A 22,057-nucleotide genomic window follows, 5' to 3' on the forward strand; every position below is an offset into this window, starting at 1 on the left:
TGAAGCTCGTGACAGTGTCACTTAAATAACTCGCTAACCTTAATCTGTCGCAATGTAAACGTGGCGACGAGGTAAACGTATAAGATCAGGTTAGATGTCAAATTACCGAAAAGTGCTGAAAGCGGCTTATAATGCACGCTTCACGACATATTTACAGTCGTCGAGTTTGTTTGCCTTTTCCGGGTATTTTTAGTTTGCAGTCTGAATGGAAATATTTCAAAAGTCGCTTTTTCAGATTTCGTATTTCACTACACTTCCATATTTGCGTTCGACGAAGGAGAACGCAAACCTAATTTCGTCCTGTGGTTTTCGATAGCTGGTGTCCTGTGCACGGTTTTTTGCAGGAAAATTCCACATTCCTGTAAGGAGACTAGAATGGCCACCCCAGTAAAATTTTGCAGGGGCAAGTCTCGGCCGGGAAACTGGTAACCACAGATGGCCTAGATTCATGCAAAACAAGATGGCGTCGCAAACTGAGATAAGAAACATTTTTTGCTTCAAGAAAAAGGCTAAAAACGTGTAGCCAAACTAGAAATTTGGCGGAAATTGTCATGGAGAACATTAGAGGGTTATCATCCAGGGTAGCAGAGTCGTCGTCAGCCACCGAACGGCATAAAAAGAGTTGAAATCGAGTAAGTCGATGCGTAGTTTCGTGGGGAGTTCGTTCGTAGGTAAGCAGCGTGTTTTCCTGCAATAATTATATGTTGCACAAAACTACAAATTGTCATAGTATTACATGCAACGAGAGTGGGTGTAATAAGGATCAAAATTGTTTTCTCGCTTCTTAGAATTTGTGATGTATCGTTATTCCTAGAAATGCTAGACATTTTAACAAGGAAATCGTTGTACGTGTATATTGAATGTTACATTAATGCGTGTAGTGGATTACTGTATGAATTATGTCTGTATTTTGAAGTATTTGTGGAATTTTAAATCAAAGCGAAAGTATTTCCGGCAGAAGTTTGTGGAAGTTTAAAGGCAGGGCTTAGCCAAAGCAACACACACTGGGGCTTCGAACAAGTAGTAGTTAATTATGAAGGAACAAATTAAAGATGCATAAAAGTCGTTTAAATCCAACCGATAACAAGTCAAGTGAAATAAATAATCATTTTTGTGTACATAACAATTATTTTTATGGAGTAGACGAAATGATCGCTAATATCAGCTAGTGCATTTGTGGTTTTGTTTATGTTTTGTGAGTTTCACATCAAAGTGCCAGGAGCGAATTCAATTTTATTTACATTTATTCTGATATCAATAAGCGAATGTCAGACAACTAACCCCAGACAACTCGCCCCCAATATTGCTTACGAGTCGTTTTGCTAACGAACAGTTTGCCAAAGTTGTCTCTCTTTGCACACGCTTTAAGAACGAGAAATATTCAGATTTTCACTCTCTTTTACCAAAACACAAGTTGGGGACAAATAATATTGTCTTAAGATTGGGGGCGAGTTGTCTGGGGCGAATTTTCTAGGGAGCGGGTTGTCCAGATACTCAATAAGCTTTTGCCATTCCGGTCATTATTTCAGGTTCTTTTTCTTCTTTTAATCACAATCACGACTTGTGATGAATCATTTGAATGGCTTTGATTAGGTAGCATTCATCCAAAGAAAAATGCTGCTTTATCATATCAAGAACTGCTACAATCTAACACAGGGTGTCTGCTTCAACAAAAATCAACCGTGCCTTCTCAATGCAAAACCCCAGAAATTGCTATTCCAACATACCAATACTCGAACGCACTCTTTAATCTATGATTACTGCTAGTTTATTTATGAAAAGCTTTAAAATGGCGGAAAACAAGCTTCGAACTGTGGCAAGTGATCACGATTCTTCAACAGAATGTGGCAAATTTAGTTAAAATAGAAAACATTTCTGAAAAATGCACAATTAATTACGTACAAATCCTCCTAAAATATCAATCTTACAAGTAAAAATCTATACTGTTACAGCCAACCTATTGAAGCAAAGAACTACTTGAATGAAAAGGCTATTTCTCGCGCTAGAATTAAAGATGGCCGTGATGCAGGCGCCTTATTCGTTTTTTTTTATTATTTTTTTACAGGGAAACTATTTTTCTATTTATCTTATTTATTGACATATATAACACTACAGCCCTTATACTTATAAGCAACGGTTAAAAATCAACAAAACTAGAAATAAAACTTATAGCTACCCAGCGCGGATCCAGGCGTGGCACGAACGGGGAAAGTGAAAGTTGTCCTATCCCTTCACATGTTTTATTTCTCTGTATCGTCTCTTTATATCAGGGAAAAGGGTGTCGCCCCAAGATACGCTACTGTGATAGGTCACTAATAAAGCTAGTTTGTTTAGAAAACAGGCAGCTTAGCAGCCTTTGCTGTGCGGCCTGTTCTACATGCTACAGGAAACATCAGGCTTCTTAGCTTTTTTCTATACACCAACTATGGATTTATCTTTTTCAGTTCCTAAAAGGAGCTTTCGTCACATAATTTGTCTGTTTTGAATATAGGCGTTTTGCAACAAGCAGTCACATAGTACAGAATCCGTCAACCGGGACAGCCAAAACAAAGAAAAGTTAAACTTGACTGGTTAAAGCCGCTTTGTTCTGGAAGCTGCCATACAGCATGGCGGATTTTGAACCATGTTAAGGCGGGTTTGCACGGGTAATTTTTATGTGACAACTTTTATATGACAAATATATTGTTCGTGTAGATGGCACAACAATTTTTTTGTCAATAGTTCAAAGTTTAGTGTGCCAGTAATGAACTTGGACAGCAGAGATACGCACAAAGATGCGCGTGCACAGTGCCAAGTGGTAGATTGGGAGATTGGGGACTACCAATGCTGTCGCAATATTTGCAACATTTTATGCGACGAGTCATCTACACGAGCAATATTTCGTTCTTTCGTCTGTGACAAATTGTATTTGTCACGTTAAAGCTAACACGCCAGCTTCTCAGCAAACATAATTGTCACATAAAAATTGGCCAATTTTCGTCGTCTACACGGGCAACTAAAAAATTGTATATAAAAATCGTGACATAAAAACTTCCCGTGTAAACTGGCCTTAACCGATTATTGCAAGAAGCCTTTTGTACAGGGCAAAGCTGGACATATCACAAGGATCGATTTGGTAAACAGCGTGTTTTTAAGAGTCGGTCCGGAGTTAATCTCAATCGTTTATAATCTTTGGTCATACATATCCAAAGGATATTCGCCCTTTATTTTCTGCCTTTTTCTCCACCACAAGATGCCAAATATTAAGAGGACAGCCAGAATGCCAAATAGGAAGCCCAATACTGTACCAACGATAGCAGGTGTGTAATCATGTGATGTTTTTCCTACAAGAGAGTTAAATGACAAAGAAGCACGTTAGCCCTGGTTACGGCGCGAGTTGGTTGTCTATATGGGCCACAAGGGGTCGGGAGAGTCGAAAAGATACCTGCACATAGATAGAATTTGAACACGCAACATCTGCAGTTCTTACTATCTTACCCAGATTTATATGCCTTCCATTTCTTTCTTTTTAGACTCGTGTTTTGAAGTTTAGGTTTCATTACTCGGGTTAAAGAGCTGTGTAATATAAAGTATGGAAAATATGTTCGTGGTTTAGCCGGCCCGCGCCGGCTTCTCGCTGACAAACGTTATTTGTTAGACATGAAGACAGCTCAGAACAATCCCTTGATTCAAAGACACACTTTCTTCTTTTTTCTGTTCAATGTTGGAATCGATACGAGTGAAAATTTTAACATTCCAACAAACTTACATGCATAATAGCCCCGATGATAAGTAAATATTTGTTTATAAAACAAATAGACTAACCTTCAACAGTCTCGGAGGTATCATATGATGGAGCAAAGAATGTTGCGTGCGATGACGCACAAACCAACTTGTCCCCATCAGGTCCTATCGCCGTCAAACCTGTTTTAACCCAGATCCTTTCCTGTTCGTCGAAGTACACACAGCCGACCGTTTTTCCGCTTGGTACTGAGGTTACAATGAAGGACAGCCTTAAAGGTTCAGAAAGGCTCTGAACCTCGATGAGTTCCTTAGTTATCGGATCCCGCAACTCGATGCCAAGGACCTAAAAAGCGCAAATGATGCAGCTTAGTTGGTTATTTTGAGCTGCTTCGTACTAACTATCAAATGGCAAAAGAAACTGTGTCACCAATTTTTCAAAATTTAGGCATCGGAAAATTACAACCAAATTTGGTGAAAAAATGAAAAATCACTATGGACAGTGAAGAAACATTTCAATTACATAGCCAATACAAAAGAAGGTACGGATGGACAAAACATTAAGTTTCATAGCAAAAATGTGGCAAACATTATTTTACTAATATAGATTTAACTCGGCCGTCCAGTCCATTTAACAATAACAGTAATTATAACTACAATTGAGTTTTGCAGCGGTTACGAGAACCAATCACAACTAGCGTAAGCAACACAATGGGCCAATAAGTACACGTGATCGGCACGTGGGAAATGCACGTAAGCAAGTAGGGAATAGCTTTGGTCTGCATCTGTTTGGTTAAATAGGTGGTGCAATTTTTTAAACCAATTCTGGAGCTTACACTTTGTGTTGTTTTTGCAATTGTGAATAATCGCATCTGTTCGGGTTTTTTTTTTTATCCACAAGAAAGATTCATTGATTGGTACATCGCCTCTTCGTTGAATCAACCACCCCAGAAATAAATCCAAAGGACAAAGGAGCCCTCAACTGGACACAAAACATATCAAAAGTTTTTTCTCGGTTTCTTGTTGATCCTTACCTGAGAACTAACTACTTCAATGTCATCGCTCTGTTTGCTTTCGTCAGCCACAATCACTTTCTCCTTGTACTGGATGAGCTTTAGAAATACCCCACAGCAAATCTTTCCACCTCCGCACTGCCTCGGTGCACTGTACTGTCCCGATAGTGTCGGACCCGGGTCAAACTTGGGTGCCCAGGGCATACTGCTGGAGGTGATCTCAGACTCTAATTTGGATACCTGCACCTTCACTGATCCAAGTCGTTGATCATAGGCTTCCCTAGCAGGATCTCCGCACTTTAAATCTGCCCCCATGTTGTCCGCCAGTTTGTCTAAGGCCTCCTCGACGGTCTGTAGAAATTGAAAGAGTTTAAAAGAGAGTGAGTTTCTCCATTTTCTAACAATAAACCAAAGTTAAGCTGGAGGTTAACGCACGGTCAGTAATGTTGGTTAATAAAAGTTTAAGGAATCCTATCTTAGGATCACACTGAGAACACAATGTCAAAAGGAATACCCCATTTATGGACTGAGAAACGCAAAAAACATACCCTATCACATACATTTATAGCACACTTATGAGAGTACCCTTTCCCTTCACCACTCCCTCGTCCATTTCAGGCTCAGTTCATTTTTTTGATTAATAACTACTTCTTTGTTCTTTAGGTACCCACCTAATGTACACTGTCATCGTTTTCTAGATTTCTTTTAGTCAAACACCCACCTCTTTCATGTTGTCATCATTGTCAATAGTGTCTTCAGAAAGGTCAGCCAACCATTTAATAAAGTTGTCTGCTAGATTGTCAGGGATTGGATTGTCGTCAAGTCCTTCAAGAATTGTCAGTGCTGCTTGACCCGTGGTAGAACTGAAATGGTTCAAGTAAACACGCATTCTGAGAAGGCTGGTAGATTATTACAACATTATGTTTCGGCTGCACTAATTATAAATTCTTATTACCAGAATTGAGATATATGGTGCTTCCTGTAGCTAAAGGGAAACCTCCACCCCCTCTTCAGTTGAACAAAGCCAGTTTTGTGGTTTTTAGGCTTGCAAAAGTACTCAGAGAAACCAATAACAACATTTCCATAGATTTGGGCGTCTGCGATTACCACTTAAACCGGCTTTCAGTGGTACGTGCATAGCTATCTTTCTAAGCAATGAGCCCACATAGTCAGAAGGTCATGCTAGTGGACTGTGATTGGTGGATTTCAATCCACCAAGTTTGTTTGTTTGTCGAAAGATGTAAGTCGTTACAAAGCCGCTATACGCTAAAAATGAAAGCTACTGAAAGCGGGTGTAAAGCAGATTCTATGAAAATAAGGTGTTAAACAAAGTCTATGAAAAAAGGGCGTATTTTTTTGAAAACTGATCATTGCACTGACTAACCAACGAAAATTATCCGAAGCCTTATCAGGAAATTAAAACAGTGAAAATAATAAAAAAAAAAGTGTGAACCATCTAGCATACCTGTTGTCCGCAGCTTTTGCATCTGTCTTCACAAGAACAGTCAAAAGTGGGAAGGCTATGTCTTCGTCGATCACAGCAGAGCCGAGAATTTGCAGAAGAACTCCTTGTGTGATTTGAGAAATGTTACTTCTCAGTTCATCTGAAAATTGACGTTTTACAAATACAGTTAGAATAACGAAGGTGTTTATGTAGCCTGACGCGTGTCTATGGCAACAAGGGGATGTGTTACGTTCGAAGAGGTGGGAATTTCCTCGCACTATTTTATCATTGAACAACAAGTAGTCCTGGATTATTCGAGTCCTACGTGCTACAAAGTTAATTAAAACAAAAAAGATTTGCTCCTCTACGGTAATAAGTTCGACTTGTTAGTACGATCGTCATTATTTAAAATTAATGATATATATATCTTGTTAAAAATAACAGACGTTATTTGTACATACAACAGTGATGACAGTTGTAGTAGAGAGGACTCCTCACTAAACTAACTTTAGTGACGAGAAAAGCAATCGTGTTTTTTTATTCATGCGATGTTTCCGTCTTTTTTATACATTACATTTTTTTCAGTTGAATGTGTACTTGGTTTAGTAAAATACGTGCAGCTGTAGTAATTGAATAAGTTCTAAGTTCGGTTTTAGAGCAGGTTTAAATTGAGTGCGGAATACCAAAACCATTAAACAAATACAATGGCCATTAGCACAACAAACGTGAGTCATTGAAAACTGGCGGGCGGGAAGGTGCGAATGGTTAGTATTTGTTGGTTAAGGTGGATGGGGAAATTTTTTCACACTTATCACAGAGCGAAATTAAACACATTAAAAAGGCAATCCTAGATATAATGACAATGATTAAAACGCAGGTCTTGCAAAACTCACCTGAAGTATTAGAGTCTTGCACCGTATCCATAATACTGATCAAAGCGCCTAAAGCAGCATCCACGTCACCACTCTGCAACGGAGCCTCGACTGCATCATCAAGTAGACTCTCTAGAGCATCTGGCGTCAGATCGCTTGCATCCGGTGGACTGGAGGTGATATTCACTGTTGCTATGACGAACGAATCATATGCATCCGAAACAATGACGCATAACGGAAGGATGTAACCTGGACCGGATCCCTGGGGCATTATTTGTTCCCGTTCTGGATCGCTTGATGGAGCCCCAAAGGTCTCGCAGACATCTTCCTCGACTAGTACGCCGAATGCGTATTGAAGAGGAAGGGCGTCTGCGTCACTTATCCATTGAGGAGCTGCAATTGTAAAGAAAATTATCCAGTGTTAGCTCAGCTCACACTATTTACACATTTATGAAGTGATCTTTTTGGGTAAACCAACATATTATTAACATTTTGTTTAGTTTCGTTATAACTTATCTTAAACCTTTTTATCACATGGCAATCAAGCAATCGCAGGGTCGTGAACAAGCATAAATGGACAACAGTTTATGGTTAAGGGCCTCGTTTTGACTAGTGATATAACTGTAGCAAAAGTATAAGCTAGTAAAGCCAGTAGCGATGTTATTATAAACGCAAAAGCGAGATAAACGTTTAAGTTGCGTAGTGGAAACCAGCCTTTAGGCTGACGTTCTATTTTGCTGGAAAAACCACTGACAAATCGAAAACCTAGAAATCACTTTTCCTCTTTTTCACTGCCTTCCTATCATTTCAGTATTTCTCTCTTATTCACTCACCCGACATTGTTACTGTATCCAGTGCTTGCACCGTTGTCGGTTGCGCAGAGAAAGATCCGGAAGTAGGCCCTGTTCTTACTTCCACGTCCATGGACGCCACACCTTCTTGACTTCCGTCATTCACCTTCAGTTTGAATCGATACTTGGAGCCCGGTGTCAGAAGCCCCTCGGGTAGAGTCAACAGAACAAATGAAGTATTCCCAGGGTTAAAAACTGAGATGGGAGTGTAGCTACTCAGATCTACAACGGCAAAACCTGGAAAAGGTAAAAACAAAGTGTTATTCCTCCATTTATGGAGACTGTTAATCTTTTAGTGGCACCTTCAACACACCTTGTACTTGTGACGAAGTCCATACCACATTGGTGGGCTCTGTACTTGTTGTGTAATATCCCTCGAGTGTAACACTGTCGCTTGCCTTGACTTTCATTGATTGACCCACCCACACAGCCGGCGGATTACCCTCCACCACGGTCAGTGTTATTGATGACGAGGCAGACCTTGAATCCTTGCTTACATCCACACTGACAATTAAGGAAAGCAATCATTTAAAACATGAGAGTGCATGGACTGAAAACTTCCAGTCGTTAAAAATGGTAGAGAGAAAAATTATGTTATACTGAATATAGTTATCATCAAAAGAAGTAATCAAGTCTTCTTGAGTTCTCATTCCCTTTCTGCGAGTGAAAAACAACATTCATATCTCCAGGTAGACTCAGCTATGACCTCTTTGCGTGCTTCGGCTAGAAACTATATGTTTTGTTAGATGGCAGTTGTCGGTAGTTCTTATTAGTTAAACCCTCGAGAACTGTGTCCTGGTTTACTGGTGTTTGATATCCCACACAGAGGCTAAATTTCCCTAGGGCTGACTGTCAAAGGTTGGACTGTCAAATAAATGTTCTAATATTTGTAAATTACTTTCGTCCTTTTAATTTTTACCCTTCCTTTTTCATCTTCATTTTAAACGAAAATTACAGTAAAAAACTGCCTCAAAATAGCAGTTAAAAACGTTTTGAAGCAACAAGGGTTAAACCTGGGTTGACTTACAATTTCAGATTACTGACACCTTGTTGGGGAAAACATTCTTTTACATTTTTAAACAAACCTGATTACGTAAGTTTTTCCTGCAGAGAATTCATTACTCTGCACTTCCGTTTCACACCCAGAGATAGATGCAAATATCGACTGTCCGTCCACAGCCGAAACACAGTCCCCGCCTCCTTGCACTTCACAACTCCAGCTACAATTTAAAGGCTCATTGGTTTGATCAGGATCGACTGTCAGGGTCTTGGCGTCCAATTCTATTGCACCACTCTCGCGACCAATCTGTCGATCACCTACAACGAACAGATCTGTTTGTTAGCCTCTGTGTGTTGTAAGCCTTATGGTTAGTGCCCCGGACTCCGGGTCAAGCGATCCGGCTTCGAGGCCTGGCCGGGGTCATTGTGTTGTGTTCTTGGGCTAGACACTTTTCTCTTATAGTGCCTCTCATAATGCTAGGGGGGGTACCCTGCGATGGAAAGGCATCGTATTCAGGGAAGGGAGAGAAGAAATATATTCCTAGCCGCGCTTAAGATGCTACAGAAACCGGGATAAGCTCCGGTAAGTATGGGCCACTTGGGCTCGAGGCTTCCCCCCATGCTGCACAAACAGGTGTGGCCAAATGCCACAAGCACAGTTTTGTATGTTAGCATGTTTTGTAGGCCTAATATTTTACATTTCCAATCATTTACTTTTCTCATTTACAAAAAAAACGTTTTACGAATAACTCAGGCCTTTTATACTTTTAATATTTTTAGATATTTTTTTTTAGATTTTTTCTAGCAATACTTACTAAAATTACATTACTATGTCTTTTATATCTTGCTTTTAATTTACAAAATTTTAACTTAGTTTTATCTTTCCTTTTGTTTATTTTGTTTACTTGTTGTTTTTTTGGGGGGGGCTTTCTGTAGAGTAGCTTTCAGCTAAGTGAAGTTCCACGTTAAAATAAAGTTATCTTATCTTATCTTATCGCAAATAAGGTAAAAAATTGTTCTAACCTCCCACTATAGCGGTTTGCAGAGGACTGGGTAGAGCTTTGATGACTTGACTGGCAGTGCCCTGGACACTAGGATCGTAGTTCATACTTGCCGTCACGTTAAATGTGCAGGTGACGTCAGCGGTCAATACACCTTGCTCTATTCTCATGGTGACCTGGTCTTTGGTTGCCTGGAACGAGTCACTGGACTCCACCTTTTGTTCTGCACTTGCATCGATGCATGTAACAGTCCATGAAAAGTCCACTCTAGTGTCGTTAACACAAGGAGCGACCTTCCGAGAAAAGAAACAGGAGTTGTTTAGATTAATTTAGTTTAATTCAACATTTTTAAAGGTTTTCCTGTTTACTTTCTTACAAAAAAAGAAAATTAAAGCTTGCAAAGCAATTCGACGAACTCTGAACCATTTTATGTAATTACCAACATCTTCCGCCGTTGTTTATTTTTATCATTTACATTTGACAATTCGTCACCTTTTTTTAGTCTCAAAAATTAAAATTTTCTCAAAAATATAACCACAAAGACGGCGGCTTTGCTAAGTGGGTACGAATGTAAAACCGAATAATTTTGCTGGATTTCTTTTTGGAATTCGTCGCCAGAAAAATTGTGATAAAAAACGTTTTACCCTGTCTCTTAACCTTCAGTACAGTTGGCCTAACGTAAAAAATCATGGAGCTTTCACGTCTCCGGAAGATGTGGCAAATCGTTAGATAATTAATGTTATTAATGTTATTGGATTGTACTTACAAGTATATTGGCTTTGATTGACAGCTCTTCCGAGACATACACCTCCCCTACATTAAGATCGATGCCTGAACTCAGCGTCAAGGCAGGAACCGGTTCAGTTGCTTTCGTTATGGAATGAGTGACTTCTTCAAATTCTGATGGTCTTAAAAAGTTGGCCACTTTAAGCGTTAACTCATACGTTTTACCAGTTCCGAACAGTGTCCCAAGGATGTTAATACGATCGGCATCAGGACCCAGTCCATTTAGGACATTTCTTATATTGACGACATCTTGTCCACCGTTAGGCGATGTCAATTTCCATTCATAGATAAGTGGACGGCCTCCACCTCCAAAGGAATGTGAGCCAGACAGAGTGAGATTTCCACACGAGGCAAGAGTGTCAGAACCTGAAAAAATAGTAGTAAATTGCTTTATTTGCATGATCGCCACATTTCACAGATTTGCAAAAACATATGTAAACTAAAGTAACAAAACGATCCTATTCTATCATATTAAAACTTTATTAAAAGGGCTATGTCCACGCAAGTTTAGGCAATTTCGGCACTGACCAACTGGTCATAGAATTAACTCAAATATCACAAAAAACGGCTTAAAACTGTAAAAGAACTCAAAAGAAACAGAGAAAGGCCAAAACGAGGTATGGATGGGCAAAATTCAAGAAGATAAAAACGGATTGCTTTCGGGAAAACTTAGCCTGCGTAGCTGGCGGGATTTGCGTGGCGCGAGAAAAATCGTGGGCGAAGCCCGCGTGTGTGAGCGGCGAAGCCCCGATTGACTCCCTCCCAATTCCCTCGCGACTTTGCAGCTCGGGTCTGCCGTTGGCCGTAAACTAAGCACTCGCACTCGGTCGCGAATCCCGCCAGCTACGTAGACTAGGGAAAACTTGCAAAACGTCGGCCCGACTTTTTTTCAAGTTTATCTTAATTTGTATGAAAGTGTCATTAACAATACTCGAGCCATTAACCCTCGGACGTACAAGCAAACTCATACCCCCATCATCGTACAAGGGGGGGGGGGGGGTGGATGGAACCCCTCCCCGGAGTTTTCGTTATATTAAGGCGTAGCGAAATTATTTTGCTCTGACAAGAAAGCCCTTAGCTTACTCTACAAGATGACATAATTTTAATTGGCTGTGACGTCATATGACGTCACGTGACGTCATAAGAGCCGCCATCTTGGATCCGCCATCTTGGATTTCAACATTTTCTTAGAAAGTCACAAAATAACGGAAATTGATGCAAAATCAAGCCAGAATGCTTAGGGAATGTAAAAATAAACAAATTTTGCACTTCTGTTTAAAAAAACTGGAAAAAATCAAGAAAAATGTTAAAAATGACGATTTTTTGCAAGACCTGCCTGTATTTATGACGTTGCCATGGTAACGTCAAATACCATGGAGACATGGTTGACATATCAAAATTTCCGCAAAGGATGAATGAACAGCTACTGAAAGTTTCAGCATCGTAGAGTAAATCGTTTTTTCAAAATTTGGGAAAAACCTTATGGGGGGGGGGTGGCATCCACCCCCCCCCCCCCCCCATTGTACGTCCGAGGGTTAACAATGCTACAGAGCCGTAAACCTCTGGAACTGCCTTGACATTAAAATCAAAAACGCTAAATCTCTGAACTCTTTTAAAACAAACCTTAGGAATCATCTTCTTCTAAATTTTTAATTATTATTTAATGTATTTTTAATTTTATTTGTAAATATTAGAGTTAGTAGTTTTATTTTTTATTGTAAATAGTTACTGAAAAGCCCTGTGGGGAGCTAACTATTAAAGTTCTTATCTTCTTATCTTATCATATCTTAAATCATCCTTGTTTGTTATGTGGCCGTGTTTTTGCCAATAAAAGACTTTTGCTCCATCAATTTAAAGTTTAGAGCTTTCCATTAACGAAAATAAGAAGAATTTAGTAAAATACCGTGACCTAGCCCCTTTAAGCTACATCACTTTCACTTGATAATAACAGTGCATCACGTATATTAAGACATGAAGAAATAAACTTCAACACCAGCGCATTTACATGATGATCATAAGAGTTAGAAGAAGTAGACACCTTTATTTAATCATAATGCTCAGGGTTGTACTTTCAGGGTCTTAAAAACAACTTGCTACCAACAGGAGCCCTGAGCACATAAACAATACAAAAACTAGAGAAATACTATAAAAACTATTTACAATCTAAATATAGTTTTCTCAATATCATATCAGTGTTTTTGACAAACGCGTATAGAGAAATTATTAATGATGCTATTCTTTATAAAACTCGAATCCTAGAAGTTGTCCTTGGAGGATACCAGAATTAACAGTCATTAGCTCTTACCAAACTCCTAAACGTTACCACTGCATACCTGTGATTACCGGCGTAGGTATCAGAAGGTTATCCGGTTGGTGGACTTCGAATGAACCACTAAGGAACCTGCTGTATTGTTCACCGAGGGCCTTGATCACGTCATCCTTGAACACCAGGTCGTCACCAACTGTAATGCTAGCACCACCTCCTAGGATTATTTGCAGTTCTTGGCTGTGACTAAAACTGCACTGAGGATTACTTCCTAACAAAGCAATTGTCTCAATGGTAAACAAATTGTCGCATGTTTCATCTCCATCGACAGTTTCGGCTTCCTTATCAAACTCAACCAGAATTTTTGCGGCTGTGTCGCTGAACTTGACTGCGGAAACATCGGGTGCGCTGACATACACTATACTGCTAACTACTACCAATGATGATGTAGCAGTTGGCATAATTGAAGAAACAAAGGCAGTTGAAGATGTCGAAACTGTAGAAGACTCTGCAATTAAACAGTGCGATGTGAGTAAACACAACTCTCGGTCGGTATTTATACTAAAGCCACTTGGCCAGCAAGCTAGCTAGCCAGATAGTTAGTCGGTTTGTGCCATGTTTAACGGTTAGTCAGCTAATTAAAATAGTCAATAAAATACCAGTTAATTATTTCTTCAGTGTGTCAGCTTAGCAGTGCTTGGACTGGAGAATGGGAATTTTTTGGAATCTCATATACAAGAGCATGGTATTTGACGCCTTTGCTCTCTGCAACATCCAATGTGCCACATTTCCCGTCCAGGCCCAGAAGATTAGAAAAGACTAGAGGATGCATCGTATGAGGACAAATGTTGAAGTTAAGATTTATTGGCAACACCTACCACGACTCCCCTGGGATCCTGAAGAGAGAGTCTCTGTAGTTGTTACTGCTAAAGACGCTGTAGTAGTCGGTGCAATCGAAGTCGTGATGTCGTGCGAAGTCGTGGAGACGGTAGAGTCTGAAAATTATGTACAGTGATCAATTAGTCAGTAGTCATCCATTACTCATTGGTCAAACATTAGTCAATACTCATCTATTAGTCCAAAGCCATACATAAGTCATAAGTCAAAGATCATCCATAAGTTAAGTCTTCGATTTATGTCGGTATCACCGGGCATAAACATAATCCCACAAGAAGAACGAACACACAACAAGGAGTTTTTGCATTTTTCACGACCGACGGCGGATTCTTCCTCTCCCGGCAACCCAATAAGTGATTTATACAAGCAAACATGAATGTTATTTTGAAGCACGAAGAAAAGTTTGGGAATTCAATCGAAGATACCTACCGTGACACCCAGGAGCTCCTGGGCATGAAGCCTCAGTAGTCGAAACTGTTAAGGATGCAGAGTCAGTTGGCATAATCGAAGTAGTGTCGTCATAAGAAGTCGCTGTGGTTACAGTAAAGTCTGAAAATTCCGTTTAGTGACACAGTAAGCAATAGTTAACCGCTATTCAGTTGAGATCCATTTGTTCGTGGTCATACATATGTCAATAGAGACCATTAGTAAAAAGAAGTACACGTGCACTAGTAAAATAGCCACCCATGAGACAAACATTATACTATAGTCAGTAGAAGTCTAATTGTTAATCAATAGTTATGCATGCGTCACGACCAATAGTCGTATATTTCTCAGTCTTACTGACAGCCCTCAGTAGACGGCTAGCTAGGCAACCCATTTACCCCGTATTCAGATCAGAAATTTCGTCTTGTAGTGAAGGAGTTGTGAATCAGTTAATTTCAATCATTGACTCGGCATTTAAGTCGACATCCCCCCGCCCCGCCTTCCTCGTCGTCTGCAACGCCGAGCCGAATTGAAGCTATGACATTGTATGACACGCCCAAAGACTTGTCTTTTGAGGCCAAAACAGGACAATTCTGGCGTCCTTCGACGAAGTCCAGGATCCATTATTTTGTAGTCCTGATTAGATACCGCTAAAGCTAACTCAAAAGTTTAGAAATTCATAATTTGGCAAAACTTGCTTTTCAAAATATGGTTATTATGCAAATAATACGATGTAATGTCCAACCAAATTGTAATCACGATATAAATTTCGTATTAATTCACATATTTTAGTGGCAATGCAATGTAGTAAGTCAATTTCATTTAACGTACTCTAGTCGTAACGTCGTTTGAACACCTACCATGACAGTCAGGGGATCCTGAACATGAAGTCTCTGTGGCTATAGATACTGAAGATGTCGAGGTAGTTGCTAATGTCGAAGTAGTATCAGTAACTACTGAAGATGTCGAGGTAGTTGCTAATGTCGAAGTAGTATCAGTAACTACTGAAGATGTCGAGGTAGTTGCTATTGTCGAAGTAGTAACAGTAACTACTGAAGATGTCGAAGTAGTTGATAATGTCGAAGTAGTAGCAGTAACTACTGATGATGTCGACATAGTTGGTAATGTCGAGGTAGTAGCAGTAACTACTGAAGATGTCGTGGCAGTTGGTAATGTTGAGGTAGTAGTGGTAGAAAATGAAGATGTCGACATAGTTGCTAATGTTGAGGTAGTAGTAGCAACTACTGAAGATGTCGCGGTAGTAAGTAATGTTGAAGTTGTAGCAGTAACGTCGTGAGATGTCGTTGACATCGAGGAGTCTGAAAATTGGCGAAAGGTCCAGTTTACTCGTAAGGGCAACTTTACATGCTCTAGACTTAAGTCAGGAAGACAGACGGCGTAAGCTAATAGTTTGTTCGTAAGCTAGGTTGTTAGTAAGGAAGTGGTAGGTAGGTAGGTAGGTAGGTAGGTAGGTAGGTAGGTAGGTAGGTAGGTAGGTAGGTAGGTAGGTAGGTAGGTAGGTAGGTAGGTAGGTGGGTAGGTAGGTAGGTGGGTGGGTAGGTGAGTAGTTAGTTGGTTGGTTGGTTAATTGGTTGGTTGGTTAATTGGTTGGTTGATTGGTTGGCTGGGTGGCTGATTGGGTGGTTTGGTGGCTAGATGGTTGGTTAGTATTAGTAGCTTAACCAACAGGACATGACACATTACAACATAACTAAATATTTAATGATAAATATTTTACTGAAATGATGACAACGCACCTGTCTCGGTTGTCTCAGGTGCTTGGGTCGGTGGGACAGACGAAACAGATCCTGCACTGTGGCTATAAGGGGTCGCTGAGATTACGGAATCTGAAATTAATCAAAAAAATTTATAACTGGATTCTTATTGACCCTTCTCGTACTGACGGTAAACTTGAATGGAGTGTGTTTGTTCTCTTTCAAGGCAGAGAAATGGTTCATTAGAGTTAAACTCTCTGCTATACGAGGTTTCAAAGACCTCATCTAGTCGTAATTTGGTGACTTTGGGGATCTTAGCGTTGACTTGCTGTCCGCACAACAGCAACTAACCTTAGTAAGTAACTTTTTTATTCTGTGCTTTTTGACAGAAATGACAAGGTTATACTTACATGATGTACTGCACTCAACTTCCAGCCAGCAAAATTCACCAGTGTGAACAGAAGGCGGTGGAATTGGAGAGCTCGTTGTCGGCGAAACAGTGGAACTTTCACTCACTGACGTGGCACTTACACTCGCTGAAGAGCTCGATGTCGGCGAAACAGATGAACTGTCACTCGAACTTGCACTCGCGGAACTTGAACTCGCTGAGGAACTTGATGTCAACGAGACAGTGGAACTCTCACTCACTGACGCACTTACACTGGCCGAAGAGCTCGATGTCGGTGAAACGGAACTGTATCTCGTTGACATGGCATTACCACACGCTCTATACGAACTGCTGACGCTGGAAGAACTAGAACTCATGCTGCCAGAAGATGATGATGACGTCGCGCTGGTATCAGACGATAAGCTTACGGATGATGACGACATGCTAGCATCAGATGACGTGCTAAGAGATGATGACGTCATGCTCATGGACGCGGTCGTCATGTGCTCCATGGAGGATGAAACATTTCCTGATAAAGAGAGAAAATAAATTTTATAAGCAGAAAGAACGTTATTTGTATGAGAATAATATGTACTTAATCTCGTCATGTTCGCTGTGATGTTGGTATGGTTAAACCTTGCTATGCCATGTTTATTGGCCGGAAGCACTAGCTTGGTAATTCCCTCTGTTTTTTTTTTTTTTTTTAAAAAAAGGGCAATGAAATCAGTATATCAATTAAAATATTCCAGCTCTTCTTACTCCATTCAACTGAAACCGGTCTTAAAGTCAACTTCTTCTTTGAAAAATTGTACAGGGATTCTTCTTAAATCTTGAAGCAATTACTTTATAATTAAAACTGACAGTTGCTAATTACATTGTTTTTGTCTTTTCGTTTGTTTCCTTTTGACTATTTCTATCAGTTGCCAGAAGGTATCTGATGTCTTAATTTTTTTATCTCTTCTTTTCGTCCGCGCACATTTCTGTCGTGATTATGTTAAGTGTTGTTGTGCTGTCATTGTTATTGTTTCGTAGTTGTTGTTGTTGTGTTAGTTCACTTACCCCAAGTACTCTTGCAAACGCAGACTTCGTAGCAGTTTGATGGCACGGATGGCGTCGCGGAAACTAAAATGATAAGAGCAAAGACATTTTGAGCTTAAGCTTGCTGAGTTACTTTGTTAATTACCTTTTTATAGGAAATTAACGCTCCATGTAAGTAACGCCAATTATTAAAATTTGCGTTAATTTAAGAGGCGTTTTTTTTAGCGATAATATCTGCGACATTTAAGCGGAACGTTAATTTCCAAGACCTTCTTTTGATCCCAAATACTGGATACTGTCTGAACACACATAGAAACTAGAAAACAATATCCTTCTCTTCTCTGTACACCATTTTTTAGTCTTTTACAATGTCAAACACTTAATATTTCCAATTTATTCTTCCTTTCGGAAGAGGGGTACAGCAAACAAAATATCTTAAGAGACATCACAAATCGCGTTAATTTTCTTAATTTTTGCCATTGTTGCATAACCTTTAGATCGCGAAAAATGCGCGGAAGAAAGGCCAAAACCCAACTTTCTGCGCGTGATCGGCAAGTCATGTCGTCCTTTATCTCCTTGTCCAATTGTCGCCATTGTTGCGAAAGCAAGTGATTTCGCACGTCCTGTAATTCATTATTTGCCAGTTCTTCAAAAATGAATACTGATCTGGAACAGACGTTTGGATTCACATTTTCCGAATTAGCCGAAGACATTCAAGCGATCTTTTGTTATCACTACATTTTAAAGTAATCTCTATGTATTTGCTTGTGATATCCCAAGTAAATAGAAAGTTTCTCCGCTGGGTGTTTATTTTGAATTTTGATTGTTGGAAATGTGTATAACAACTATATATAAAAAAAGAATAATGCATTGAAAACCAGCCAGACATTTCGAATCACTTTTGTTTATCAGCAAGGTGTGTCCCTTAAGTTTGTCAAACTGTCATTCTAACAGCCAGTTTGTCAGGTTAATAAGATAGGTAGAAGTGTGCATTCTGTCGAAGATACCTACCTTGACTCGCAAGAGATCCTGAGAACGACGCCTCTGTAGTTGAGACTGTTAAGGATGCAGAGTCAGTTGGTGAAATCGAGGTCGTGACGTCAGAAGAGGTCGTTAAGGAAGCAGTTGAGTTTGAAAATTCTGTATAGTGAATACATTAGTCATTCGTTATAGTTTCAGTATTGTATGTTACTTTTTGAAGTAAGAGCAAGTACAGGCAGGTCAGGCAGTCAGAAGGCCTTCAGTTGATATCCTAGAAAACACCTGATTGAAGAATCGTTGACCCATGAAAAGTTTAAACTATGAACGTTGCGATCTAATTTTTTTACTGGGAAAAATAATTGTCGTCTGCGACAGAATAAACATGATAGTAAAGCAGGTTGCATAAACCATTCTCTTGAGGCTCGCAAAGGAAGAAAATATCTTGATTATCAAAAAAGGAATATTACTAAGCTTGCAAGTTCTATTTACCCGGATATTTGTTGGGTTATATCGTTTATGGTCTATGAATTTACATGGTCAACGTTTCGCCAATTAGGTGTGTATAACAATTTTTGCAGCTTTGATCTGTGTTGTTTGTTTTGCCTTTTGTAAAATCATTTCAGTGAATGGAACGTCGTGTTCAGTACATTGTCTATGTCTGTAAGCATTCTATGTCATTTATTTTAAATGCAATAAAGCGACGAGGAGCCGCGGCTGCTTTAATTTTCAAATCGCGAACAACGTGCGAAGAGAAGACCAACACTCAACTCTTTCCCCTCGTTTAATTTTTTCCTTTGTCCCGTTGTTTCGCCAGTTGGCAACGACAGGTGATTTGTGCGCGCACTGTTATTCATTATTTGCCAGTTATTCAAAATTTGAATTTGAATGAATGGACTTTTGAGTTCAAAATTTGTTATTTGCATTTTCCGAATAACGTGAAGACATATGAGAGATCTCTTTCAGGCAATTTTCTTTTTTAAAAAAATCTTTATGCATTTCCATTTGATAATGCAACGACGACTACAAGTTATCTGAAAGAATTTTCGCTTGTTGTTTACTTTCAATTTCAGGGTCTCTATGACAACTATCAATAACAAAGAAAAATAGCTACAGTGTAACTTTAGAATCCAGACACTTCGAATTACTAATCTTTCAACTATGTGGTTTATTTTTCGTCAAAATCATTGTATTTTGTTGAAATTTGGTTTCAAAACACACAACTCAGAATTCGCCTTTTAGTTATCTATCTAAAGTCTTAAATTGTTGCGAAAGATGAAAATTGTTCCTTAATTATACTCGATAGTACCTAATAGTCTTTTCGCAGCTTGAATTGGGATTCAGTTCTAAAGAAACATCAACATAAAGAAGTTTTTTTCTTTTCTTTTAATGGGGTGCTCACTGTTTTTAGTAGTCAAAGAAAGCCGCCTAGCCGAAACTTAAAACTCAAAACAAAGATATTTTAACATTTTCTATCTTTCGTCTTTGCATGACCAATACTGGAGAGAAATTTTGATTAACGTAGGTAGCTGCGTAAAAAAGAAACTTTCAAATTTGTGCAAGTATTTGGGTTTGAGATGTGTGAGTTAAAGAGATTCAAAACACGAAATATTTCACTTTTTATATGCAATTAGAAGTCAGCGTCTTGAAACATTGGACTGTTGTTAATATGTTAAAAACTATGATCTTTTACGCCCTTTTTTTATGCCCGTAATGATTAAAAAGTCATTTCAGCCTTGATAAAAACTAACAGTCATCCGAATCGTGCATTCGAATCGTAAATTGAGACTGATTTAGTTTTAAAATCGGTTTGAAAACGACAAATTTTGAAACGAGATCGATTTGATTGTCGGAATATATGTAGTAAGACTAAAGTAAAATATAATGTCAATAAAAATTAAACGTGGAACTTTGAGTACCTACCTGAGCTACTACCGCATGAAATCGACAGGAAGGAGACGAATACCCATATTTTGATGAGCAATAGTCGAGCTCTCCAACTTTTTTCAACTGAAATTGAGAATGCAAAATGGTGGTTCATGGATTAGCAACGCACCATAAAAATTCACATTTCAGCAAGTCTAGATTCATAAAAATTGTCTTTTAAATTGAGATGACACCAACCTTTTGAATTTTTTGTATTGTCCATCCCGACTTAACGTCTCGTCTCAATTAAGCAAGATCAATTTGGTAAAATCCACAGCTATTTTGTGAAAGTTGCAAAATATCTTTTCACTTGAACTGCGATCGTTGCACTCTTTCGATCTCTGAACAACTGCAGGAGTGGAATCAACGGAAAAGCATTTAAAACTGCTATTTTCGGCCTCCTCCGTCATATAATGAAGCGAATTTTCTTGATTCAGAAAAAGAATGCGTGCTTTGCATCATACCTCACTTTATGATGCCTGCAGTGACGCAAGCCTCTAACTGTGTCGATTTGTATGAATTGTAATTAGTCAGCTAGTCTGACGACTTCAGCAAAGTAGTGGGTCCTAGTTGTTATGACTTTTAGAGTTGCGTTTCAGTATTTGTTTTGAAAGATGTTGCTAGAAAATTGGCGCTAAAAGCAGTTATTATAAAGGATAGCTTGTTATGTTTTTGTTTGTAATATTAAATTAATGGTAGCCATAGAAATGTGGTAAACTCAAGCTTAATACTGCCTTTTTTCATTGCAGCTTTCTGTGTTTCTATTCCTTGTGAAAGAAATAAAAGAATGAGCATAATTTGTGACTATCAACAACATCCCCTTGTATATTAAAAAGTTAGTTCCATAACGCCTATTCTGATTGGACAACTGGCAGTGTTGTGTAAACACTGTTGATGACGTCATGCTGAATTTCTTCTCGAAATTACGAAAAAAGGCAGGGAGTAAAAAATGTTTTCGCTAATTGTTAAAACACGCTAATAAAAACAGTCCCGGATCATTTTGAAGAACTCGGAAGACCTTGTATCAATGTTCGCGCACTTTCAAATTCTTCCAAACCCACTCTTGACTTTGCACGTGGTTATGTAAACATAAAGCGCGTTTTCCAGCTTTTCCTTAATATCAACATGATAAAATATTAAAGCTTAAAAACGCATATGAATGTATTAGAAAGTCAATAGCTTTTACAGAGAATCAAAAACGTGCAAAAACTGATCCTGACTCTCAAGATTTAATGTTTTGATAGTAATTTTCAAGGTTAACTTTTGGTAAAAAAAAATCAAAATTATAAATTATAAGTTAAGTTTAAAGATTAAAAATCTTTAGGTAGCGTTAACTGATGTCATAAGTCTGGAACATTCTTTCCTTGACTATTTCAAGTTGGTTACCACAAATAGACGCTTTCCGTTTGCAGAGGAAATTAAAACATTTGACTTGATTCCTTTAAGATCAATAAGGCTTTATTTGTATGTTTTGTTTTGGACTTGCATAGCAATTGAGGATAAAAATAAGCGAAAATAAGCCACGACGTTTCGAACTCATCTTGAGTTCATTATCAAGTAGATATGAGTAAAATAACGGTCGAGTTAAGTTTAAATGAAAATAGAGGTGATAGAGTATATTAGAATATTTTAAAAGCAGTGTTTCGCGGTCAATAGCGTTCACAGTGTTAGTGCGTGCGGTATTTAATTAGGTAAATACTTTCGCACGTATCGAGTCCGCCTGCGTGTTTAGTGCTG

The 22,057-nt window shown here is 38.9% G+C and overlaps 1 protein-coding gene across 4 annotated transcripts; it reads right to left on the bottom strand.

Annotated features, from left to right (window-relative positions):
- Window positions 1-1,011: 1,011 nt before the first annotated feature.
- Window positions 1,012-21,039, bottom strand: LOC144652478 (uncharacterized). Of its 4 annotated transcripts, XM_078512487.1 has the most exons (21): window positions 20,519-21,039; window positions 20,318-20,404; window positions 18,428-18,556; window positions 17,438-17,500; window positions 16,401-16,907; window positions 16,033-16,122; window positions 15,136-15,594; window positions 14,279-14,398; window positions 13,831-13,947; window positions 13,020-13,460; window positions 10,667-11,052; window positions 9,923-10,193; window positions 8,986-9,217; window positions 8,214-8,404; window positions 7,883-8,137; window positions 7,071-7,442; window positions 6,199-6,337; window positions 5,455-5,596; window positions 4,755-5,084; window positions 3,805-4,066; window positions 1,012-3,323 (listed from the first exon to the last, which is right to left on the bottom strand). In XM_078512487.1, exons 1-21 carry the CDS (start codon window positions 20,541-20,543, stop codon window positions 3,163-3,165), a joined length of 4,779 nt encoding a protein of 1,592 aa, XP_078368613.1. In that variant the 5' UTR covers window positions 20,544-21,039; the 3' UTR covers window positions 1,012-3,162. The 4 variants fall into 4 exon arrangements, with proteins under 4 accessions (XP_078368613.1, XP_078368614.1, XP_078368615.1 ...); XM_078512488.1 differs by lacking the exon at window positions 18,428-18,556 and having other exon boundaries at window positions 20,519-21,038; XM_078512489.1 differs by lacking the exon at window positions 15,136-15,594 and having other exon boundaries at window positions 20,519-21,037.
- Between the last annotated feature and the right edge of the window lie 1,018 nt (window positions 21,040-22,057).

The sequence above is a fragment of the Oculina patagonica genome, chromosome 4 (assembly GCF_052425735.1).
Source record: "Oculina patagonica isolate OP01 chromosome 4, crgOcupat, whole genome shotgun sequence".
In the NCBI taxonomy this organism is placed as follows: Eukaryota; Metazoa; Cnidaria; class Anthozoa; order Scleractinia; family Oculinidae; genus Oculina; species Oculina patagonica.